We start from the raw sequence: 27,224 nt of genomic DNA, 5'->3' as shown, positions 1-27,224 counted from the left end.
TGGGATTCAGGTACTGCTTTTGGGACTGGCCAGCACCCTTCCTTAAGTCCAGGACTGGCCCAGTCTCAATCATTGTGGTTATCTGGGAAGTGAACCAGCAGATGGAAGATTCTCTCTCTCTAACTCTGCCTTTCAAATAAACAATTTTTTAAACTAGAAATTAAAAGCATACTTTTAAAATTCTTAAATTCTGACAGTTCAGATATGATTTAGCTTTGACAAATGAATCAGGGAGCAATAAAGAAGACAAATCTGCACTATTTGTTTAATGCTTTTCTCATTGAAATGTTACAATGCAGGGAATAAATTCTGAAAAAGCTGATAACAGATCAACTGCTTAGTTTATACAATCTGTAAGTTTCCAAGTAGCATCACTGTCTATGACTATATATATATATATATATCTATCTGTCCACATATCTATGTTCCTAGATGTGTGAGCATTTACATAGGCATGCAAAAACAAGGGATAGCACCAAATTCTTCTCTGAGCATGTCCTAACACACTCATGTATCATCCTTAACCTTACAACTATGTAAGATCACTCTAAATAGACTGAATGAATTTTGTTCAGTAGTGATTGGCTGAATTACTGGCCACCATTATCAATGATATGGCTGATATTCCTCATGTCTTTCTGGATAAGGGTATGGTATAAATAAATAATCTTAACAAAAAGAATTTGGGTCTGCGATGGCTTACACTTGCTATTGTTATGGATGACGTATTCCTCAATACTTACTATAACTATAAACAAACTGAAGGGCCAGCCTGCAGCATAGCAGGTAAAGCTGCCACATCCCATATGGGTGTTGGTTCAGGTTCCGGCTGCTCCACTTCTGATTCAGCTCTTTGCTATGGTCTGGGAAAGAAGAAGATGGCCAAGGTCCTTGGGCCCCTGTACCCATGTGGGAGACCTGGAAGAAGCTCCTGGCTCAGGATTGGCACAGCTCCAGCCATTGTGGCCAGTTGGGGAGTAAACCAGCAGATGGAAGACTTCTCTGGCTCTCTCTCTGCCTCTGCCCCTTGGTAACTCTTTCAAATAAATAAATAAATCTTTTAAAAAAAATAGCTATAAACACTGAGCACAGCACTGCAACAGTTATCAACCATTGGATTAATAAGTAGAAGAAGTTAGCATTTTCCATTTATGTCAGATCATATAAAATTATACAGTGAAAAAAACTCATGTAACTTACAGTTAAAAGGGGGTTTACTTTTAAGTATGAGGAGTTTATTATGATGATTAACATTAAAAGTGATCACAATTGGCCAAGGAAGGAAAGAAACAGGCCTATTAATAGTCATACTGGTTACATGGAGGATAATGAGACAATAAAACACATAATTGGAAGTTATACTACCTTGATTACTGACGATTATACCAATGGGCAAAATAACACCGCCAAGGAGTGCATCACCAGTTAGCATGCATTTGTTAGATGACAAATGCATTATGTTCCATTGTAACCAGGACTCAGAGAATGCAGAAAATCTACCTCATATTTTGCACCAAAACATTCTGGACAGCATACAAGGTATATTACTCTTTGATAAAGTTAATAATTAGTAAGACAGCTATACAAAAACATAGAAAAGACACTATGAGACTCTGAAGAGAAAACAAAAAACAAAAAAACAAAACAAAACAAAAAAACCACAAACCTGGAAAATGTCAAACCTTACTATGAAGCTATTTTCCATAACCAAACACAAATTTTATGGAATTTACTTTGCAATTTTGATGAAGGCATTTCTGAACATCTGCTATATAAGCCAGGATAGTTCTAAAATGTTATAATGATTATTAGCTATTGGCTAGTGCTCAGAATTTTATTGAACTCATTAATCTAAGAAAATAAATATAATTATAACAGTAATAACAAATGTTGGCTGTATTTTTCTTTTGCGGTTTTCCCTCGTGTGTTTTTTTTTTTCCAGAAAATAACCACTATCAGAACAAGGCAAGCCAGAACAGGCACATGTGTGTTGTCTGTCTCTTTATAACCAATTCCTTGCTCCAAAGAGCTCCAGGCAGGGAGCAGATAAGTCTAAAAATGACACACATGTCGATCTCTGAAACTCAGTGAACCACATTTTGACAAAATTTCCCTACACCTAGAAATGTTAACCTACAGCTTGGGGCTGTTGCTTTCCATGCTGCAAGATGCAAGAGAGATGAAAACACGTAATGCAGTACTATTGAGTCAATGCTTAACAATACGGGATTATTCCATGCAATTCATATAGACACACACTGTATTTTAAATATAGCTATACATGTTTAATATATCACGAATCTTAAAGCTTTAAAAATAAGTGATTTAAAAATATAATGCTAGCTAGTTTGAGGAAACACAGAGTTTGGGATATTTAATACTGACAAATTCTCGAGGTAATTAAGGCATACTTTTTTTTGGAATCAAGCCTAAGTATGGCAAAATGGCTTTGGAGTAGTTTTAAAATTCGGTTTAATTCAAGGCTTTGCCACTTTTAAGCTGTGGCCTTTCTCAGTAGAGGAACTTCCATGAATCTCAACTTTCTCATCTATAACAGGTAATCAGTGGCACCTATATGCTGTTATTATAGGGCTTAAAGATAACATATGCAAAGCACAAAGAATATACAGGCATTTAATGCAGGCTACTTATTGTTACACGATTTTAATAAATATCTTTTTAAGATTTATTACATACTTTGCTACCATTTTCAAATAGACTGACAATAATTTAACCTTTCTTTCATTACTAATGGTCATTATTTCCATAGCAATTATTACACTGTAATAAAGTCTTACCTCCAAGGACTAAAGAGCTATTTAAGCCTATTTGCTCCCATCCAGAAAGACCTTGTAATTATTCAAGTTAATTCTGAGATCTTCTTTGGCTGCCACTTTCTGCCCTTGGTGTCCCTTTAGACAAAGGAAGTTTCCTAATTTGGGCAGGGCACCATGATATGAGAATCCCAGGGAGTATCAGGCAAATGTAGACTGGCAGTGCAAAGTCAGTGGATCTGTTTTCTTTTAGTAAATAAGACTACAGAACAAAAAGTACTTCAAAATCCTTGTGACCATTGGAAATACATAAAAATCTATGGTAAAAATATTTTTAGTGAGCTGAATTAGACAAATACAGACTGAGAAATATTCCTTTCTCCTGTTTTTCCTTTCCCATTTTTATTTGTATTTTCTGAGCCTAGCCACAAAACCATATGCATGAAGAACGTAACAGATTCAGAAAGGTGGGGGATCTCGGGCTCTTTCCTGTAGGTAATTTACGGTACACATCAGGCACGCAACACACATTTCATATCAAATGCAATGTGCACCTGAGAAGACACCACACTCCGCATTTCAGTAAAGCGACACATTCTTCTTTCTCGCTGTACCCTTCATTCTCTGCCCTCACTGGTCACTCTTTTCCTGATCTGGAACCCTCTTCCTCACTCTGGAAGCAAAACCTTATGATTTGTCAACTTCTATCTTAAGTGCTACCTGGTGTACCTTCATGATAATGTGTGGCTTCCTCCAGAGCCTAGTTCATGCTCCCCAGAGATTCACAGCCTGGGGCTCCAGAAGGCCTCCTCTGTTTAAAAGATCTGGGTGTTTATAGAGGACGGACTTAAAACATGACTTCTGACAAAGGCCACACTGGAGAGGATTACAGGAGCCCTTGGATTTAGCATAGAACAGACAAAAGTGCAATGGAGAAATGGAGAATTCCTTCTAAACATGGAAGATTTAAAACAACTCAGACAAAGCTACTTTAGATTTGTGCATGGGTTTACTTTATACACCTTTAAGGTTAGATATCTGAGGTTGGAAACCCTACTTTCCTTGTATGGATGCAATGAATGGGCCCCCCCATGGCAAATACATCATTTACCCTTTCTATTCAACCGCCTTGTGCAAATGAAAGCAGCACTTTCTCTTTCAGGTTTGTTACGTGAAATTTATGCTTTTAAAATACATTGCAAACACCAAAAACTGATTGTACTCTTATCAGCTTTTAAATCAAAACAGCCTGCTATCTGGTAAGGACAGGAGAACTGGTCGATTTATTTCATAAAACTTTATGTACAAAGAGACAGTGTCTATGAACTTAATGGAGAGAATATAGAGTCTGGAGGGGTAATCTTTATTGCAATTTATAGTGGGATTATCCATACTCCACAGTTTTCAGATTTTATGGCACTGTGATGCCGACACAGTTAACTGCGGTGGGGGTAGGAGGCATAATTTGTTTCATCCTGACTGGGCAATGAATCGGCATTGCTAGTACATAAGAAACCTAGCAGATTCTATTAATTGCGTGGGTCCAATCAAAGCCATTACTTGTCCAACATGCACAGGTAAAATATTTTGCCTGAGATTAAAAGAATAAATAAGAACTAAAATTTTCACATAGTAATATCTTTCCAGTAAGTCTATATGGAAGGGGCCAATGCTGTGGTGTAGTAGGTTAAGCCTCTGCCTGCAGTGCAGCCATCCCATATGGGCGTCAGTTCGTGTCCAGGCTGCTCCTCTTCTGATAAAGCTCTCTGCTATATCCTGGGAAAGCAGCGGAAGGTGGCCCAAGTGCTTGGACCCCTGCACCTGCATGGGAGACCTGGAAGAAGCTCCTGGCTCCTGGCTTCAGATTGGCCCAGTTTTGGCCATTACAGCCCTTTGGGGAGTCAATCAACAGATGAAGGACCTTTCTGTCTCTCCCTCTCCCTGTAACTCTACCTCTCAAAAAAATAAATACAATCTCTAAAACAAAATATAGTCTATAGTCCATTATACTTCTTTTCTTTAAAACTGTTGACCGTGAGTTACTAATTGATGTTGAGGTTCACCAAGTGGAAATAATGCACAATTCAACATGGCCCCAGTGTATTGCTACCTGAGGCTGGCTTTTAAGAAGTTGTTTCCAAAACAGCCATGGCTGGGAATGGGGGATATCCCTGTCATATAAATGGTCCATACACCATTTGTTGGACAAATGAACTGATTATTAGATGGAATAAAAGATGGTAAAGCCACCTGGTCACAAAAAGCAGTTGGCCATAAGAATATTTCTCACCCACGGGAGTTCAACCCCAGAAACAGTTAACACCTAAATCATTTCACACATCTATAATGTGCCAACAAACACCCTTCTCTAACATCAATTACTATGAAGTAAAACAAACTTGGGAAATGACAGAAATAATATTCAGTCAAGGACACCAGGGAACTACAGAAAATGGCAAGAGCAGTGAGGCTCTGAGGATGCTTCCAATCATTTCTGTAAACACAAATTTTTATTTTGCATAAAGCACTGTGTGTGAAAGAGAGAGAGAGAGAGAGAGAGGGAGAAAGGGGGGAGGGAGAGAGAGAAATGCCTTATATTGGGGCATGTACCTTCCCAGAAAAGAAGGTATCTGAACCAGCTCTTTGTCAGAGAAAGAAAAGGCTGCCTTTTTGTTTCTACATGCCCAAAGGTCGTGTCACCATAACAAGTTGTGCTCATGTTTGGGACCTCAGGCATATTTGGTGGCATGGCAACAGACTGGCAGAGGGGTAGCAGGAGCCAAATTGTGATGATGTAAGGAGCATCTTGCTGTTTATTACTTTATATTGTGGTGTCTTCTAGGTTACACGATGGAAGATTCCTCTTATAAAGAGCATTTAGAACTACAGAGCAATGCTAGTCATCGCATTTGTAAGCATCCCACATGAAACACTGTACCTACGGTAGGCTACAGAAACTCATCTCTTCATCCATCTCTTTATCTGGAAAATATTTATGATGGATTTACTCATGTCAAGTAAAACACTGGGAAAATAGAAGCTAATGGGGCTTATATGGTATGTGTGTGGAGCTTAAGTTTTAGTGAAGGATTTTGGGAGACCCTCTCATATATTTCATCCTAGGAATAAGTTTTTATAACAATAAAAACCACGTTACATAACCAGGTACAAATATCAGTAGAGGAGCTTATTCTTATTATCAGCCAACTATTCCTGCTGGATCTTTCTCTCCCCAGGAAAATAAGAAACCCACGGACCACAGGGCTATCTTTTAAGTTCCATTTTACTGAATTCCTAAGCCCCATGCTACTGGGAAAGCAGTTAGTGGTATATTTTCCATGGGTAGTCCCAGTTCACCCAGTTTTATCAAAATCTCCAGGGCCACTGTTGTGGTGTAGTGGGTTAAGCCATCGCCTGTAACACCAGCAACCTATATGAGCACCAGTTAGAGTCCTGGCTGTTTCACTTCTAATTCTGCTCTCTGCTAATTCACCATGGAGGGCAGAGGAAGATGGCACCCTGACACCCAAGTGGAAGACTCAGATGGAGGTCCAGGCTTCTGTCTTTGGCTTTGCCCAGCTTTGGCTGTTGTAGCCATTTGGGGACTGAACCAGTAGAAGGAAGATTCTCTCTCTCTCTCTCTCCCCTCCATTCCCTCACTTTCTCTGTATCACTGTGTTTCTGTTAAAATAAATAGGCTAAATGTTTAAAAACAAAAAAACCCTTAATTTGTCATTCTGAATTCCTGTTGATCCAAGATATCACTATTTTAATTTTACTTTTTCTACACAACATTGCAGGACACTGGTTTCCTTTCTCAGTGGGTTGAACTCTTAGAAAAACTTGCAAATAGCACACCAGTTGGCATACATATACTTCCATTTAGCCAACAGTTTGAAAAAACAAAAGAGCTAAGCAGGCATTCAAGGGAAGTAACACTTTATTGCTACTACACAGTCAACACACAGAGGTACAGAATGGAAAATGGGATGAGTGAGCAGAAGTTAGGCATTTTCTTTCTGACCCAAATTAAACATAGTCTTCAAAAAAAGAAGTATGTGACATAATAAAACTCTACAAGCAAAGTAGATAAATGCGGCTTCACATTTGGATTTGAGTTTTACTTAAAAGGGACAAATTTACTGCATCCCCATATAGACCTAAGTTGCTTGGAAAACTGATTATAGAGTTCCCCTGAGTCTTTCAGTTCATACTGTTCTAAAATTCTACCACGAGATGGCAGTACAAAGACTGTCATTTTCTATACAGCCCTCAGTTCCACAATACAGGACTTTTAGGGCAGGTTATCTGGTTAGTCATGGGAGAGAGAGAAAAAAAAATCAAAAACCCAGAAAAAGGTTAAAAATGGTAAAGGGTAGAATGAAATCGAAAATGACAACTGAAAAAAGAGAGGGAAATGCAAGGAAGACAGGGAGTGTGGTGAGTACTTTGAGAGGGAGGTGCAGAAAGGAGGTAGGGAGTATGGTGCAGTAGGTGACTCCACCAGGTGGGACACCTGCATCCCCTCTCAGAGAGCCAGTTCGTGCCTCCACTGCTCTGCTTCTGATCCAGCTCCCTGATAATGTGCCTGAGAAGGCAACGGCTGATAGCCCAAGTGTTGGGCCCTGAACACTCATGTGGGAGACCCACATGGGAGCTCTGGGTGCCTTGCCTAACCCTAGCTTTCGCAGCCATTAGAGGAGTGAATCAGCAGATTGAAGATTCTCTCTCTCTGACTTTTAAATAAATAAATAGCCGGCGCCGCGGCTCAATAGGCTAACCCTCCGCCTAGCGGCGCTGGCACACCGGGTTCTAGTCCTGGTCGGGGTGCCAGATTCTATCCTGGTTGCCCCTCTTCCAGGCCAGCTCTCTGCTGTGGCCAGGGAGTGCAGTGGAGGATGGCCCAAGTGCTTGGGCCCTGCACCCCATAGGAGACCAGGATAAGCACCTGGCTCCTGCCATCGGATCAGTGCGGTGCGCCAGCCGCAGCACGCCGGCCGCGGTGGCCATTGGAGGGTGAACCAACGGCAAAGGAAGACCTTTCTCTCTGTCTCTCTCTCTCTCTCACTGTCCACTCTGCCTGTAAATAAATAAATAAATAAATAAATAAAGGATTATAAAAGAAAGAAGAGGTGAAGAGAAAGGGGGCTGAATTAAAAGTGTTCCAGCAGGATCTCTTCCAAATTTCTGGACAGGAAACACAGTAAGAAATATTTTAGCATGGCCCAGTAAACATACACACACACACACACACACACACATTTTACAAGTACATAAACAGGTGGGTCAATGAATAAAAGTTTCATGAAATACTTATTTGGGTGATATTCTCAAGATGTTTCTTAATCTACTTCATTCTACAGTCCATTTTGTTGGACATTGAATTGATTATTAGATGCAATAAAAGATGGTAAAACCATCAGGTCACAAAAAGCAGTTGGCCAATGGTCAAAATAGCATTTCTCTTCACACACAGGTAGGTGGCTGAATCAAGAATTGAGTATGCGATTGTTACTCTGTAAATTCCTAGCTCTTCTTCTTTTTTAAAGATTTACTTTATTTATTTGAAGGGAAGTTATGAAGAGAGACAGAGGAACAGAGATAGAGAGATCTTCCATCTGATGGTTCATTCCCCAAATGGCCAGGGCTGGGCCAGATCAAAGCAAGGAGCCAGGAATTTCTTCCATATCTCCCACAAGGGTGCAGGGACCCAAGCACTTGGGCCATTTTTCACTTCTTTCCCAGGTGCGTTAGCAGGGAGCTGGATCAGAAGTGGAGCAGCCAGAACACAAACATCCATATGAGATGCCAGTGCTGGAGACAGCAGCTTTACCCACTGTACCACCATACTGCCCCCACCAGTTCTTTTACTGATTAGCTACAAGAACAAATATCAGCTTTTTCCTAAAGAATACAAGGCAGAGTACCAGTCAACCAATTCTCGATTAACAGTGGAAAACAGCATGAAGGAGCTGAGAAAACAATAATATAATTTGGAAAAGCAAAAGAATCATTAAGGGAGAAAAAAATGGAATAGAAACCACAGCCGTAGGGCTGGCACTATGGCATAGTAGACTAAGCCTCTACCTGCAGCATTGGCATCCTATATGGGCGCCGGATCCTGTCCCAGCTGCTTCTCTTCTGATCCAGTTCCCTGTTTATGGCCTGGGAAAGCTGTAGATGATGGTTCAAGGGCTTGGGCCCCTGCAGCCATGTAAGCGATCCAGAAGAAGCTTCTGGCTCCTGGCTCTGGGCTTCAGATCAGCCCAGCTCTGGCCATTGCAGATGTTTGGGGAGTTAACCGGCAGATGGAAGACCTTTCCCTCTGTCTTTTCCTGTCTGTAGCTCTACCTCTCAAATAAATACAATCTTACCACAGCCACAGAGTTGTAAATTATCAAAAAGCCAATTTAAAATAGTGCTGGTAATGATTCTAAAACCAAGCTTCCCTCTTGGATCTTATATCATTCCTTCTTTATTTGTTCTTAGTAGGTCTTAGAAGCAATTAAGTGTTTATTTGCTAAATATTTTTACAAGTATGTTAGTTGCAATGAGGACAGAAGTTCAATTATCATCCTGACTCCATAAATGCTTCTCAAATGTAAAATAAGAATTCGCTTGCAGCATACCAGTAACTACACAATGTGAAATTAGAAATATTATGTTTAAGAATATTCTACTAGGAGAGGAAAACTTTGCTTTTTTTACAAAATGAAACTATTCACAAAACAGATATTATATATCAAAGCCCAACATGTATTGGTAAGTGGTACTAAATATTACTAGAGACAACTTTTCAGGTGTCATGAAAAATGGATATGAAGACTACACTAGAATACTACATTAATAAAGTAAGACAATTAAGCATAAATTTATATAAACATAAATTGGTCTTTTATGGTAGGAGAAACCTATCCTCAAAACATAAATGGTATCTGGGTTATTTCATTTAGGACATATTGAAGTCACTGTATAACAGAATGAACACAAAGCACATTTTGTTAACCTCCAGTTTTAGGTACTTCCCATACAAATGGCTTTGTCTCTTGTTTGTATCTGGAGTCCCTTAAGTAATATCTACCTTTGAATGAGATAATATCTACCTCTTAAATCGAAGAGTCCCAGACAGCTACACTTTCTCCTTTTTCTCCCCTCCTCTCTTTGTACTTTCCTTTACTGTAATTTAACTTGGGGTGTTGCGGAGAGCCCAGCAAAGTCACCTATCACTGTCTCTGAAGAGCTTACTTAGTGTTTCTGCTTGTCTTTTGTCCCGGAATAACATAGCCAGCTTCCATCTCCTCTCTGAGTATTTATCACTAAATCTTTGAACTAACTCAGTCTATCTATGCCAGATGACTCGGTGAAATTGACAGATTGTAAGTATTTCAGATAAACAAGGGTTTAAGCAGCCAATTTATTAGTGGAATCCATTCAACCTCTTATGCATGCCCACAAGTAAGGGGAAAAAAAAAAAAACTTCAAGTAAGTTTCAATTCCATGTTGAAAATCAGGTTAAAAAAGAAAAGACAAATCACCAATGAAGCTGAACAAGGTAACGCATTATGAACTCTGTTAAAATTCAATTTTTCATAAACATAGCTGCCTGCTTTTCTGTTTAACAAGCTTCTGCCTTTGCTTTGAAATGGTAATAGTGAGACACTTAAGTCTTATCAAAACTGCATTTAAGTAAAATAAACCAAAAAAACCCGCAACATTCCAGGCCCACTTCCCAAGAAGCAATGTTAAAAAAAAAAAAACACACACACACAGAAGTAACTAGATGGTTTGTTGGTAGAGACCAAACCCAGAATTAACATATGAATCTATATTTAGCAGCCAATGACACTTAAAAGTAAATGGAAGAACACAATTACCAAAAGCGGATATGGAGTTCCCTCATTCGGGAAGCAACGACTACTGTACACATAAGAACAGGTCAGCTGTCCAAAACTATTCTGGTCATATGGATAGACGACTCGAGGGTTCCTCTGAACGGTGAATTAAAAGAGGTGACAGTCCTGCATGAGGCGGACAGAAGAAGTGAGTCTGTGCTAGGATTGAGAATATAAAACAAGACAGCAACATCCGGGAGTGGGAAAGCTACCAGCAGAAGAAAACCAGCGAAACAAGGAGGTCTGAAAGGGGAGTTCCAGGGGAGCAAATCTCCACTTGCATTCAGTGGGGCAGGAGTTAGGGTCATAACTTCCAGCAAGCTGTGCAGCCAATCACTGCAATGACAATATAAATGGCATCAGACTAAAAATATTCTTGTGGCTTCTTCCCGCAGGCTGTTGCTTTTCTCAGCAGCCTACAGGAAGAAAATGGGGTGTGAGAATTTAAATTTGCCCATGGCCACATCCCTTTGAAACTCCTGAATGAGTGCTATGAAAATGATGTGTATTTCTGGAGGATTCTTCACTATGTGTCTACAGCTAAACGTAATAAGAAAGCAACATGCTTCCAGAGGAGGCGACCAAAGAAACTGCACACCCAAGTGACTTGGTTTCCTACCAGCATCATCGACATGCTCCGGTCACGTAGTTAGGGAAGAAGTACTTTAGATTCAAGGGATCTGATCACTCACTTCTCCTCATCTCTCTTCTTGTCTTAAATCAAGAAAACTAGTCATGTACCTATGACCTATAGCAAGGTCTCTCAAATACGACACTTTTCAATACAAAGTCTTAATGCAATAAATATGTTCTAAACAAGTCTGGGTGACTTGGATACCCGTACTATGTTTGCATGACAGAAAAGATGGCTGGGTAGAAACTGGAGCTGAACTCTTTCCCTGTGTATGATTCTCTTTTATGACTAATTACATGGACATTTGATTGCATTTGGGTGATTAAAGAAAGGACAGTAACAGGGAGGGGCTAATAAAGAATAAAGGGAGACTCTACCTAGACGCCAACAACTGATGACTGGATAATGAAAATGTGGTATGTATGTATACATACACACATACACACATACACACACACACACACACACACTAGAATATTACTCAGCCACAAAAATGAGTGAAGTCCTGAGATATGCAACAAAATGGATAGAACTGGAGATAAATGTGTGCTAAGTGAAATAAGCCAGAGCCAGAAAGGCAAATAGCATATTTTCTCTTATTTTTAGAAGTTAAATATAAAGAGCATAAAAATTGTATGGATAATATATCATTGGTATTTAATAAGTATTGTTTCACTGAATCACACCTTGTCAGTGACAATATATCCTTCCTTCCCTACATTATGATCAATGTCATGAATCCCTCAATCTGTGATACTGGTATCTCTGATTTCAAGAATAAACAGTAAAATTGGGTATGTATATAATGTCAACATTTGAAGTGAATGTAGCAAAATGTTAAAAGAATTGTAAAATAAAGAAAACAAAGAGAAATAAGTTAGTGTTATCTGGGGAACAGTAACACCCACCTGGCTGTGACAGGTCTTTCTGAGCCCCGTTTCAAAGCCACTGATCAATATAACCTTGTGTCATTCTGCCCCTCAAGGTGACCTGTTCCTCAGTTACATGGCAAAAGCTAATTTTTAGTTGGATCTTCAGAAACTGGTTATGGCAATGCCATTTAATGTACCTTGAATGTCTAAAATGTAGTATCTATTAATGTGTGAGTGTAAAATTGCCATCACAAGACAAATCTATGTTTTAAATTGTTCTGTACATTCCTCTAGACAATGAGAAATATCTGATCTTTATGGTATTTGTAATTATCAATGGAACTCAATTTTTTTTTTTTTGGACAGGCAGAGTGGACAGTGAGAGAGAGAGACAGAGAGAAAGGTCTTCCTTTGCCGTTGGTTCACCCTCCAATGGCCGCCACAGCCAGTGCACTGCGGCCGGCGCACCGTGCTGATCCGATGGCAGGAGCCAGGTACTTATCCTGGTCTCCCATGGGGTGCAGGGCCCAAGGACTTGGGCCATCCTCCACTGTACTCCCTGGGCACAGCAGAGAGCTGGCCTGGAAGAGGGGCAACCGGGACAGAATCCGGCGCCCCGACCGGGACTAGAACCCGGTGTGCCGGCACCGCAAGGTGGAGGATTAGCCTAGTGAGCCGCGGCGCCGGCCAATGGAACTCAAATTTTGATAACCCTTTTCTGCTTTTCATTTTGAATCCTAGATCATTTTGTTGTCTTTGCACTTCCTTAGATTTTTCACTGTATATCTTTTTTATTCCTAACAATTCTGTCAATAATTAATATTGAATTAATTACTGTTGAGATGCAGGTTACTTCCACAGCACAGTAATATACAGTACACAATATACACAATACAGTAATAAGCAATAATGTGTAATTAAGAATGCTGCACTATTAGTCTTCCTCCCTAAAATTATCCATTTGCATCTCACTCCTAGGTTATTCCTGACAGCACACAAATGTGCTATGCTTTCTCTCTTAGCACCCTTCCTTGGAGGGTCTAGGAGCCTGCCTCTCTAGCTACCATAGGCTTTCTCTGCAGCCCTTTACCGAAAAACAAACAAACAAACAACAACAACAACAAAAAACTACTCCAGAGAGCCAAGTAGACTTTCCATCTCACTTTCCTTACGTGTCATCCAAATAGGAACTCCCTTCATCTTCTGTCCCTCATGCCCACTGCCTGTCACTGCGATCCATGAACTCTACCTCACAAATCCACAGTTCTCGATCTTCACATTATTCAGCGTCTGAGCAGGAGTGGAGTGGATGGACAATCCCCTCCGTGAAATGCACTCGCTACACTTGCATTCTCTTGAACAGTCTTACAGTGACCTCACTGGAACACTGGTCTCAGTACTGCTTGGATCCCTCTTCTCTCTCTGACCTCCAAATGCTCAAGTCTTTCATGCCTTCCTTCCCTTCTCTATTTTGGCTCTCTCCCAAGATGATCCTACACATTCCACACTTGCTCTCAGCCAAAAGGCCAAGACGTGATGATCTTATATATTCCATCACACTAAATAAATACTCCACTTACTCTAATGGGTCATGAACTTATTTTTCCAAACTTGCCTTCTCTTTCCTCTGGAGCCCTAGACTCACTTGCCCAATTTCCATTTCAAGTTCTCCCATCAAATGCTGAAGAGGGACATCAAATTTAGCACAGCCAAAAGGAAATTTCCTTCTCAACTCCACTCTTCCCTTACAAAGAGCACCACCATTCACCCATTAATTTAGCCCCAAACCAGAAGTGATCCTAAATTCCCTTTCTTTTCTCACATCTGACATTCAATCCACAAGTTCTCTAGCAGGACTTCACATATATTCCTGATCCACATTCTTTACTGCATGCAGTGGCTCCATATTTGTACAAAGTGAAACACATCATATCACGCTCCTGTTCAAAATTCCAGTTCCAATGCCTTCTCTTCCCATCACATTTCGAACAAAACTCAAAGAGTTTATGATGATCTGGTGCCCACATGAGCCTCTCTGTCCTCATCTCCACCACTCCTCTGCTGTTTACTCCCCCTCTCGTCCCATGGTCTCCTTGTGGTTCCTCCTATCACAGATTATACTCATTCATGCCTAAGGGTCTTTGGCCCTGCAGTTCTTTCTAGAACACTCTTCTTCAGGTATTATTAGCATAGCTAACTTTTCAGAGAGGCCTTCCTTGAATAAACCTACAAGTACGTCCCTCTTCTGTTAACTTTCCGTGACTAGATCATGCCCTATTTTTCTTCATGGCATTTATACAATCTGAATGTAAGTTCATAGTGGAGACTTGCTCACATTGGAGCCATGATTACTAGAACTGGGCTTGGCATACAATAAACACGCGTCATAATGGAAGGAAGGAGGATCCTAAACATATCCAATCTTCCATCAAAGCAATGATGAGCCCAAAACAACTTAGCTTGTGATTTGTGGTGACTCTTCTATGGTGTTGGGGACTAAATATTCTGTAAAACTCAGGAACTTCTCCTGGGAAATGTACCACAAACTTCCCCAGTATGGATGACCTCCCTTTATGAGGTCAAATGATCACTTGAGGGGTCTGGTTTATAAATGCAATGTCTCAGGTTAGGCAGTAACAAAACTCTTCTCTACATAGAGAACTCTATACCTCTCAGCACCACTGTATACAGGGTCTAGTTACTGCTACCTGCCCTTTTGTTATCAAGCAGCAAAACTTCTTCCCAACAGATCTTTTCTAATAAGGCTCTATTTCCTGTACCTTCCCAAACAGCATTTCATTTTTCTTCATAACATGCATTATATCCAAGGCCCCACTGAGCACTGTGGGTGCTCTGGCATAGACAACCACTTGTTATTATTTTAGACCAATATTCTTCACATATTTGGATGCAGTGAGGTTCTAGCTTCCTTAAGAAGGCATTTTCATATCCCTCTGTTGTTAGTTAAGCATCCTTTGTGGAAGCTAGGCCTCACCAATTCCTCAAACTCTCAAAAGCCCCTACTGAGCATCAAAGTACAAACCCTTCACCTAACCATGTCTAAAAGTACTTCTGTCTCACACATTTTTTTTTTCTATTTGCAATCATAATGAAACTCTATCCAATGGCAATTCCCTGGCTCGTCTATGCTTTACTCCAATTCTATCCCATGATTACCCATTTCTTAATTGTTTGAATGAATTCTTTGGTATCTCCAACTAGACTGAAGCCCTGTAGGGTACAAACAGTATCTATTTTGTTCAACACTGTATCCTTGGTATCAGTAAAACACCTATTAATGACAGATGCTCAATAAACACCTGAATGGGAAAATGACTCAAGTCACATGAGACGTTAACTTGTTCATGGATGTCCACATTCCCAGTCCTTTCTTTAAAGTCACCCAGAGGGTAATCTATTGCTTTATCAGAAGCCAGCTGTGCTGTACCAACTTCAAAGGTAACTGGCTGGTACAATCATCTAATGAATGAGTTACATCTATAGCTTTATTATTAGTGTTTTGAAAATCCAACTTTCTTATCATATTCTCTTTGGCTCCTCCATATGAGACATACAAGTCTGAGGTTGAACGAGAAATGGCGTCTCCCTTTATCACTCAGCCATTTCCCAGCTGGCCGAGTGCCCAGCTGTATTATGTGCAAAACAAAAACCCGAGGAATTACTGAAATGACCTTTCCTTTATTCATTCTGTGAGGTAGGCAATCCTCCTCCACTAGGCACTTTTATCATCATCTAATTAATCAGTGGAACAATAAAAAACTTTAAAATGCTACAGCACCATTTGTAGACTACGGTGATTAGAAAAACTTAATACAAACTAATAAAAACAGAAAAATGGGATGTTTCCAGGCGATCTCTCATACTAATCTCTCGCTCTTTATAATCTGTTGCATTAACAACTTTGAAAAGTATTTTCATACCAACCTCCTGAGGTAATTTGTTCTTTTAAAAATTCAATCAGTATTTTTTCCCCCCTCCAACATTCTAGTTTTACAAGAAATAGAAAACAAATGCAAAAGTTACTGCTTCTGGTATCAGCAGGGGGTTTGGTGGGAGACAAAATAATGATCATAAATAACTATAAACATTTATCAATACCTAAACAATGCTAGATGTTTACATATTATGTATCTACCTAATCTTCCCACCACCCTCCAAGGATTGTCTCATTACCCCACTTTATCACTGATAGAAAATGAGGATCAGTGATGTTAACTAGCCTTCCCACACCACAGCTGTGAGATCATCAAGATGCTAACTCATACATCTCTGACCACCCTCATCTGATGCTCCTAACAACTATAGCACAATCCAGCAGGTTTATGATTGAATAAACTTTTATTCTTAACATAAAAAAAACTACTGAGTGAAAAGTACTACATCAAACTAATAAATACACCCATGTAGAGAACTAGTTTCAGCATGAGTCTTCCAGTTCTTCCACAATGACACATTTTCCAGAAGATTAAATTTTAGCAGTATACTTCATGTCATATACTTAAAAATAAGTTGTGCCATAAAATGATGATGGCAAATAAAAGATATATCCTTGGTTTCCTTCATTAGTGAGCCACAACTGCTTAAGAGATCATGAGGAACATAAAAATCTTTCTTAATCAACTTCATAATGAAAGCAATATTCCTTCTTAAGTGGTTTTACACTACGATAAGATTCTATGACGTACACATACACACCTATAATGGAATAACGGCAAGCGTGAAGTTTTGCTGCTAGTTAATTCCTAACTGTTCAAAAATTGATAATTGAATGTCTAAATTTTAAAGGGCAAAGAAGTATCTGATTTGGTCTTTAGTTACCGTACTATAGTTCAAATAGATTTGTTCACTTTGATCAGAAGTATTAGCAGTATCAAAGAGGGTTCCGCTTGAGTAAAACCAATGAGAAGTCTCCCTAATCCCTCTTTTCTTCTACCTTTTCACTAGAGGGTGATGAAACTTAGGACTGGCCCTACAGTAGAACGAGAGAAGGGCTGCAGGTAAGCGCAGTGTCCGCATCTCAAGTCTGCAGGCTACAACTCCTCTGTGCTCTGGGCGATAAGATTTTTAACGTGAGTAAGTTGGTAAGGTAAAATTTATTCCTGTGGCATGAAGAACCTACTGTAGATAAAACAATAACTTGTCAGTGGTAGTTGGAAATTGTTTAGTATGCGATTGCAAAAAGTTCTCTAATTTCACAAATAGCATTTCTAGTATCTTGCCTTATTCAAGAATGAAAAAAATCATATTTATTAATATTTTTGAGCAGGCAGTGTTTCATGTGTTTGTTGACTGTATTTTAATTATTGGCCTCAGTATTAATATAGTGTCAAAGGAAAAATAATATATGCGAGTCTTAATCCACCTTTATTTCTAGGCTCCAAAGAAAAAATACATACACATATATTCAGTTTCGCAAGGAGTGTGTTAATGAATACGCGATTTTGCATTTCTATAGAAGAGTGGCTTATGCTTCAGACTCATGGGTAGAGAAGAAAAATAAACGGCTTGAGGTTCTTAAAATTTCTTCTCAAAAAAACTGGGAAAAAATATAAGAACTTGGAAGTAGAAAATGACTTCATGATCAGCTATATAACTATCAAGTTTAATTAAATAACTAAGTATTTTGACAATTATGTGGCAAATTATCTTCCCGCCTTCTAAACCTTAAAAGGGAATATTAGTTTTGTATTTTTGGAGTATTTCCATTTTATGAGTCATCCTGTTATTTGAAATAATTTAGACTTATAAGATTAAAACAACCCAGGAGACGTATTTTTTTTTTTATAGCCAAACACCTAACTTCAGAATTATATTAATGGTATAAGTTACTCAAAAGAAAATGATCAGATGCCAGAAGCTGCAGTCCCTGACTCAGGGCGTTTAAAATTGTTGCCATCCAAATAAGCTCCAGTCTGAGCCAAAAAAGAAAAGCCACGATAATTTGCTTGAAACATTTTTCAAAATGGCTTATATCTATAAGGAGCTGATGCTTTGCACCTCATGAAGCATCAGGCTAACCTGAGATTGTTCTTCCCATCCAAGTATTTGGAAGTAAGCATTACTTTGTAAATTTATATGTCTGAATTTGCATGTTATAAGACTCGACAAATAAAAAATAAACAAAGCATAAATGTGGGGTTAGTTCCCACGAAACCCTGCTCTGCTCAGTAGCTATCAGCTGGCGACCCTGCTACTTATTCTGCACACAGCAACTCTGGATGCAGTGTTTACACACACTGTAGGTTCTGTTCATTGAAGAACACGGTTACCTCTAGTGCTGAAATAAACGAAGGCCTCGATTGTGTCTCTTACCTTTGCCATGGCCTCTCCCATCCTCCAAAAGCGGCACGACAATGGTGTTGTTCACATTTCCAGGTGACCGGACAGCTGTGTAGACAACAGGCACCGACTGCACCACCACAGGGATGCGGTGAACGTGACTCAGTTTGTTAGACTGTAAATTCATCGGACTTGAAGGCGGGACGGGATGGATGATGTGCAAAAACTGCTGGCCTCCCACACCAGAGGCAGAGGCAACCAGGGGCCCTGGAGTTAATACTGTGGACGAAGATGAGGCTGAAGATACAGATGTGATAACAGTTGGGGATGAGGCTGGACGACTAGAAGACGACGAAGAGGTTGAAGTTGAAGAAGGCGAGGAGGCAGACGCTGTCATGGAAACGGGGGAGGATGAAACGGCAGTTGGGGATGTCCTGGCTTTGTTTATTGACAAGTCCACTGGCTCAGTTTGCGTTTGGAAGTGATCTATAGATAACGAGTCCTCCGGGGGCTCCCCTTTCACATTATTTAGCAACAGGGGAACGGCTTCCATATCGGGGTAGTTGTGGACGTTTGGAGACTGTGGGGAGAAAAATGGAACACGTGTTTATCTTTGATAATCATACCTGTATGATTTATTACCAGAATGTCTATTAATTTATCTCTAATAGCCATGGGATATTAACTTGTTGCCCAAATACTTGAAGAACTGCTCTGTGCTGACTATTGCAATTAAAATGGAAGGTACCAAAGAGAGTACGACAAGGCCTCTGTCATAAAGATATTTTCATTCTGTTTGAAGAAACACATACAATTGTTAAAACACTGTGAAATCAGTGCTTTTTGGAGGAGAAAAGAGGCCACAGGAATCTAAAAATGAACAGCAAATTTGCATAGAATCCTCTTAGAGACATGTTTAGAATACAAAACATTATGTACTTAAAACCATAAATTAAAACATTCATTGTGTTGGTTTGATTCATCACTGTGTTTCAAGTTTCAGTTTCCTGTTACAATCAGAATTTTGATTAGATAATGTTTAAATAACCTCTGGAACTCTAAAACTCTACTTTTTTATGATTGTATTCTTTTTCAACAATCACAATGGAGACGTATTACCTGGCAACAGTACTGGGAAAACTCACTTTGACATTTCTACTTTCATACTGGTTGCAACAGTTACTATGTCGCATTCATCTGAGCATCACAAAGGGACACAAACTTTTCCAGCTTCTCATACCAGATCCCTAAATACTTATATAGAAATCATTCTGGGAGACCAGGAAAAGCACCTGGCTCCTGGCTCCTGCCGTCGGATCAGCGCGGTGCGCCGGCTGCAGCGCGCCGGCCGCGGCGGCCATTGGAGGGTGAACCAACGGCAAAGGAAGACCTTTCTCTCTGTCTCTCTCTCTCTCACTGTCCACTCTGCCTGTCAAAAAAAAAAAAAAATCATTCTAACAACTGAATAATTTAAATCCTAATGTTAGGCAAAATAATATACATAACAAATAGAAGTGATACTTAAGGAAATAAATTTAGGAGACTTTATACTAAATTATATATTCTCTATGAGTCTTTAAAATAATTTTGTCCAAGATCATGTGAATTCTTTTATGTTTGAATAAGTAAAACTTAATACTCCAAAACTTTCACTAGCTGATGTTCCCTAAGCATATTATACTGCATATGAATAAATTTATTCATATACTCATTAACTCAATAAATACTTGTATTCTGAGCACACAAATGGCCCAAGAGTTCTGTTGGCATGTGTCAGTCTAGCCTGAACAGAAAGAATTATGTAAGAGATTATTTTGACTCCATCTAATTTAAACAATTTAACAAAGACATTACCATTTTATTGCATGAACATGGAAAATTTCTTCCATTTTATTATGATACCAGAATAATAATATCTAAAATTATATTAAATTGGTCATTTCCTTATGTGTTTAATAAAAGATTTTTGTGTGCTATTCCTTTCAAAACTCAAGCATATATTGAAAGAAACAAAGCATTTTTCTTAAAGTCTTTTTTTTATAGAATATAAATTACAGCTCCATTCAAAACACACAATAAGCAGTAGTGTAAGGGCATCTTATTCAGGAACAATGGGAGAAAAAAGAAAATAAATCAACAATGGTACTAGACCAACTAAAATGTGAAATGGGTTGATCGTGTAATGTTCTGCTTCTTAGCTAAGCGTTGTTACTTACTGACAAAAACAAATGCGTTAGAAGAATTTTAAATGAATCATATAAAATATTTACCACATGAAATTCAAAATCACGAAACTTTCATTCTATTTGCTGAATTTGAAAAGCGTTTTAACTTTTCTCAGAAACATACAAGAGGAAAAGAAACACCGCAAACTGAATTACCTTTACACAAAGTTACTAGCATTATCTACTCTTGCAATTTGTCCCCAGCATTATCACTTAATCTCTTTCTAGAACAATGTAAGATGCTTCTCAGTGTATTTTATTTATTCAAAAATTCTTTGTTGAGGCTGCTTTCATGCAACATCCCAATGTGTCAATGAATACATAAAATACACACACATCATTAAACACCACTCATTTGTTTGGCTTTAAATACTCCCTCCATTATTTTTTCTCCTTTTGGAAACGACTCATATCCAAAATTCTTATTGCAGCAACAGTGAGTGTTATGACCACGAGTCCTTCTCCTCCTCACTACCCAAGCAGACACAGGTTCACCAAAGTCAAGCCCTCGCTGCAGAAAGCTCTCTCAGTGCCAATGGGAGACCACCTTGGCAGATTTTGACCATGTGGGATCTCAGGGATACGGAGTTTATCTGTAAAAAGGACTACTTGGGAGGCATCAAGCTGTACTGGGTTTTGCGAAATGCTAAGACTTCCCCAGCTTATGAACAGCAGTCTGCCTTCTGCAGGGAAGTGCTTCATCGCTCACTGAGAATACTTCTTAAACTGTGTGGCCACAGAAGAGTGTTCCTCTCCTACTTCTGCTGTATATACTAGAAACCTGTAGACACCAAGTACTAAGAGCCCCTAGGCGATTTCTGACACAGGGGAAGTACATAGCTGTTGCATGAGCTCAATCCAAATATACAGAAAGTAGAAATTTTAAAAAACCATAATCCAAATATATAGCAATATAGAAAATCATAAAATCATGGGAGACTAAACCAAGACTTTGGAACCAAGACATATATTATTTGGAAACATGGACAAACCATGCAAGAATTTATAAATGCAAACATCACAGAGAACATGCTGGCTACCTTCTTGTAAGTGACAGTTGGAAAGCAGCCAGCATATCCAAAAATAATGCTTCATCAGCATAAGGAAGACAAAATCTGTATTGTACCACTCATCTGTTCACAGTGTTGACACAGCATCCTATCCTGAGAGCCGTATTAATCTCTTATATTATGATAAACTGGCAGGTAAAGCCATGCATAATCCCAGCTTCAGGCTGCACATGCATATTTGTAAAGTCAACAATACTGCAAAAACAGGGTTTCAACATGGCTATGGCACACTCATTCCTTTTAAGAAAGAGAGATAATCACAAAGTTTGATCCTGATATCATCCCCGGGAATTGACTTCTGTACACTTTTAGGAGGTAGAAGATAGAAATGCATGGGTTCTGAGGTTTGAATCCAGAAGTGGGTAGCGATAGTGAGAGGCTGGGAACACACTGGATAGCTAAGAGGAGGAACCCAGGCTGAGGAGAAACAAAAAGAACTCGGGAAAGGAGAAGTTCCTATTAGGGCAGCTACAAGTGGAAAAAAAGGAACTACACTTCCGAGAGAAAGTGAGAGGAGACGGGGATTTGCTATCCAGGGACTAGCCTTGAGGGACTAGGAACACACACAAGATTGGAAATAATGAAGTCCGTAAGTCTTCCATCTGTAAACGGAACAGACACAGGGGTCCACACTAGCTCTTCAAGTCTTGAGATCCTCATGGACTACCGTGGCAGTGTCAACGAAGTGGTTTTGTATATTTTTATCTAAAAGCCCTTCGCGATGCTTGGAGCAGTGACCTTAGGTTAATTTTTGCTGTTGATGGCCTTGTTATAAAAAGATCAAACACTTACCAGCTTCATATTCTCAAACAAAAAACAACACTCCTTCTAAACACATGGAGACTGCATGGGAACACTATTTGTCAAGAGAGGACCATTTTCCAAAAAGATTACATAACACCCCTTGAAAGGGCCTATAATAAAGCTTAACACTTCCTGTCACATGCATTCAGAAGAAATAGCACCAAGCAACCACAAAGGTCCTGCAAGGTAAGTGTAAAAATACACTTCATAAGCCGGCGCCGTGGCTCAATAGGCTAATCCTCCACCTAGCGGCGCCGGCACACCGGGTTCTAGTCCCGGTTGGGGCGCCGGATTCTGTCCCGGTTGCCCCTCTTCCAGGCCAGCTCTCTGCTATGGCCAGGGAGTGCAGTGGAGGATGGCCCAGGTGCTTGGGCCCTGCACCCCATGGGAGACCAGGAAAAGCACCTGGCTCCTGGCTCCTGCCAGGATCAGCGCGGTGCGCCGGCTGCAGCGGCGGCCATTGGAGGGTGAACCAACGGCAAAAGGAAGACCTTTCTCTCTCTGTCTCTCTCTCACTGTCCACTCTGCCTGTCAAAAAAAAAAAAAAAAAAAAAAAAAAAAAAAAAAAATACACTTCATAAAAAACAATAGCGTGCGAAGGCCTAAAGATAAATAAAGGTAGGATTATGTTGTCACTTCTTATTTCCTTCAAAAGTCTGAAAGCCAATGCTGCTCACAATCCACTCGGCATGTCACACATACATTCCAGAGGACATGTCCTTTTCTAGTGGGTTGGGGACCACATTTGCGCATTTCTAATCAGATACATTTTTTCCTGTATAAACATTTTAAAAATGTATCTTCAGCTTTAAGCATTTCATGGAAAAAATGCAAAACCAAATCTAAAGCCTATGTGCTCATTCATGTGAATTCCAAGTCCTTTCCTATAGTCACCCATTACCATCAGCTGAAACCAATTAGGGTCTATTGTGACTCAAAGGCATTTATAATGCTGTATGTGTACCGAAATTACCTGGAAGTCTTAAAATAAAAAACTAGATCTGGGCCCCACCCTGTTTTGGAAGGCCCTCCGGGACTCTCATGTACAGTCCCACTGAGGGAGGACTGGGATGATATTCTGCTAAATGTTACCCAAGACTGACAAGCCACCTGTCTCATATTTAATGGCACCAGGAATTTTTAGACATGTGTCTCATACAAATGCGTACACCTGGGCATACACATACCCCAGTTTCCATTCATCCATCCATCACCTATCCATGCATCACCTACATAAACTATGTTTCATTTTACTTTTGCAATTTTGAGAAATAATTTTAGGGCAACTTTTAGAAAAGATCGTAAAATGACTGGCCTAACATTACATGATTTATGGTTTAAATGTTATAGAAGTATTCATCTTATAGCCTGTTGTTTGATACAAGAAATAGAAAATCTCATTTCAACATAAAAGATTTGAATTCATGACATACCCCTCCCTGTCAATGACTGGCTAGGGAATCTTAACATCATTAAAATTCTCTCAGTTTTAGCTTATCTGTCTATACCAGAGTATAGCCAGCCCTTCATGTCCACAACAGCAGCTAGGAAAAAAATACATGTATATATGTATGTATACATATTATATGTATATATAATACATATATACATATCTCTCTATATAGATTATGTTAGTTTGTCCCTGAGGTCTACTATGTAGTTACTATACATATACATGCATACATACATGTATACATACATATATAAATTATATGTATATTATATATTATATATACGTATCTATATATATTATATGTTAGTTTGTCACTAAGGTCTACTATGTAGTTAGGCCTCCAAGGGTTGTATCTGTTATTAAGATGTACAAAATATTTTGTACTTGTCATTTATAGCCCAAACAATATAGTATACCAACTAGTTCTGAAGTATTTATTCTGTTGTGGGTATTGTAAGGAATTGTAAGTTAAAATATTCAAGAGACTAAGCGTAGGTTACATGTACACACTGTGCTATTGCACACAACGGACTTGAGCATTCATGGGGCCTGGTATCCGCATGCAGTTCTGGGCTCAACATCTGGCAAACCCCAGGAATGACTGCAATGTTAATTCCGAACCCATATTATTGCTATAAAGATTAAATTAGGAGCATTAGTGCTTTTTAAGTATATTGAGAAATATGAGAGACAAGCAAACAAACAGAAGTCTTTCTCCTTAGAAATAAAAACTCAAAATAGTACCTTATCAGTTACTACAACTATCTCAGGGGTGACTCGACTCACCGAATGCAGCCTAAGATCTATTCTTAAGCAGGAAAACATAAATGTGACCATTGTAGAAGCACTGTGTTTGCTCGACAATCACATGGTTATGTTACACAAGTATCTGGGTCCGTCATCTTTAAGGATCACTTAATGATTTACACACACATATTTTCTCTTAAAACACAAAAGTCACTTGATACTCCTTGCTTTCTGTATTTTTATCTTCTTAGATTGGCTTAGAGAAGATCCTATAAAGTTGAGGAATGAATTTTAAGTAACTGATTGGATCCGTAATTCTACAATAAAAATGACCTGTATCTTCAGTGTGTTTCCATTAGGACAATAATATATATTCAGATACCTGTTTATGGATGTTTGTCAGTCATTGATCATCTTATGATGGAGTAACAGCATTTTTGCTTACATCTGAGCAGAAAATTAGTTTATAAAGATTTCGCTGACTGACAGCAACTAATTGAGCACATCCCTTTCATGAGAGGTACTGAAGGGTACTTACTGTGCATTGCATATAAAAAAGGACTGAAATTAAATCTCTGACTCCATATCATGTGATCAGTTAAGCTTTCAAGTTATAAAGCATTATTTTAAATGCAAGTACTGTTAAATTAATGGGGAAAAAGTTGTTTAACGTGAAGTATTCAGTGGGTACCTGCTTAGTTTTCCATGCTTTGGTTTCCCTCATTATCAAATTAAATTTTAAATATAGTAATCACCATGCTTTATGTAACTCTGGCTATTTTTGCTCTAGGTGTAAAAGTGACTGAACATCCATCTGTGAATGAACATGAACTTCACTCTCCTCTCTGTTCTTTCCTTTAACTAAAAAGGGAAGTCTACTTTCCAGATTGCTCTTCCATGTGCCCTGATACAGGGCTCCCAGTGGATTCTGTTCTCTTCACTACACATTCAAGGGCAAACATGATTGTTGTAAAAGTATGAATTTACAAAATTTACAGAGAAAAATTACAGCAAAAAATATAAAGATAGACCATACTTCCTGTAAAAGCACAGAGGAGAAAGGAAAAGGCAACAAGTGGAAATAATCGATGTGGTCAGCTTGGAATCTGATTTTAAAAGTACTGAACGAGTAATCTACATGCAATGGAAGAGAGCTGCCTGAATACATCACTAACTAATTTTCAGTTTAACAAGTGAGTGAGTGCTTAATAAAATTCAGAATATACACATAACATAAAGTACTCTCTGTATTTTGCATATGCTTCCAAATGAACGGAAAATGCTAACCTTTTAAAGGAATTCAAATGCATAGTTAAATTCATCCCAATTTCCTTTTTTTCCAGTTGTTATACTTTTCTGACATCTATTTCCTAGGATTTTCAGAAGCCATATTGTTTACCAACATCTATCAGTGTTTTTTTTTTTTCTTCTAAAATTAACTACAACTATGAAACTCCAATTTGGCCCATGTGTGTTATGATCTTGTGCTGGAATGAGGCCAGGAGAACACGGAGGATTTTGTGGATGTATTTTTCAAAGTCATAGCAAACACTGAAAAGATGGACAAACAGGTTTAGACATAAATATAAATATGTGTAAATACAGAAAGATTTAGCAAATAAATGGTTTTCATGCCACATAATTGAGAGCACTCATCACCTATGCTAGCTAAGAATATTGTATTTAAGGTAATCTAGACCTTGAATCACTGAAATTACATCCATGTGGTCAAATTAGGTGACATACAATCACTAAAAGAAATCTAGAAAGTTGGTTTAATTCTTATTGTCTTACAATTGCTTTTAAGCTGAATTTCACAAAACATGACAACATGTCTTTTTTTTTAGGTTAATTTTTTACTTGAAAGTCAGAGTTATACAGAGAAGGAGAGAGAGGGAGAGGGAGAGGGAGAGGGAGAAAGAGAGAGAGAATGAATCTCCCATTCACTGGTTCACTCCCCAAATGACTGCAATGGCTGGAATTGCACCAATCCGAAGCCAGGAGCCAGGAGCTTCCTCCCGGTCTCCCACGCAGGTGTAGGGGCTCAAGGACTTGGGCCATCTTCTACTGCTATCCCAGGCCATAGCAGAGAGCTGGATAGGAAGAGGAGCAGCCGGGACTTGAACCAACGACCATATGGGATGCTGGCATTGCAGGCCAGGGCTTTAACCTGCCCTGCCAACATGTCTTAAGAATAAATGTTACCATTACAACTATATGACATTTTGGAAAAAGCAAACTTCAGAGACAGTGATGAGATTAGTGCTTGTTAGGGATTAGGGAAAAGAGAAGGAAAGGATGAACAGGTGGGGCATAACAGATTTTTAGGCTGTCAAACCATCCTGCTTGAAATGGTAATATTAATTGTATATCCATGACTTTGTCAAGAGCCAAAGAATTGGACAACATAAAGAGTGAATCTTAATGTAAGCTACGAACTACACTTAAAAATG

At 39.1% G+C, this 27,224-nt stretch overlaps 1 protein-coding gene across 27 annotated transcripts in view; it reads right to left on the bottom strand.

Moving 5' to 3' along the window:
- The window catches only part of KLF12 (KLF transcription factor 12), a 509,531-nt gene that overhangs the window by 163,961 nt on the left and 318,346 nt on the right, over positions 1–27,224 (bottom strand). For all 27 annotated transcript variants that reach the window (XR_016212834.1, XR_016212835.1, XR_016212833.1 and 24 more), the window contains one exon: positions 18,506–19,052. Coding sequence is in view for 23 of the 27 variants with exons in the window: in XM_070048719.2 (XP_069904820.1) it covers positions 18,506–19,052 (547 nt within the window). In the remaining 4 variants the exon portion in view is untranslated. The remainder of the gene's footprint in view (positions 1–18,505; positions 19,053–27,224) is intronic.

Source organism: Oryctolagus cuniculus, chromosome 9 (genome assembly GCF_051225735.1).
Source record: "Oryctolagus cuniculus isolate XC-2025 breed Fujian yellow rabbit chromosome 9, ASM5122573v1, whole genome shotgun sequence".
In the NCBI taxonomy this organism is placed as follows: domain Eukaryota; kingdom Metazoa; phylum Chordata; class Mammalia; order Lagomorpha; family Leporidae; genus Oryctolagus; species Oryctolagus cuniculus.
The sequence above is the reverse complement of the archived record's forward strand: the minus strand, read 5'-3'. Positions and strand labels throughout refer to the sequence as shown.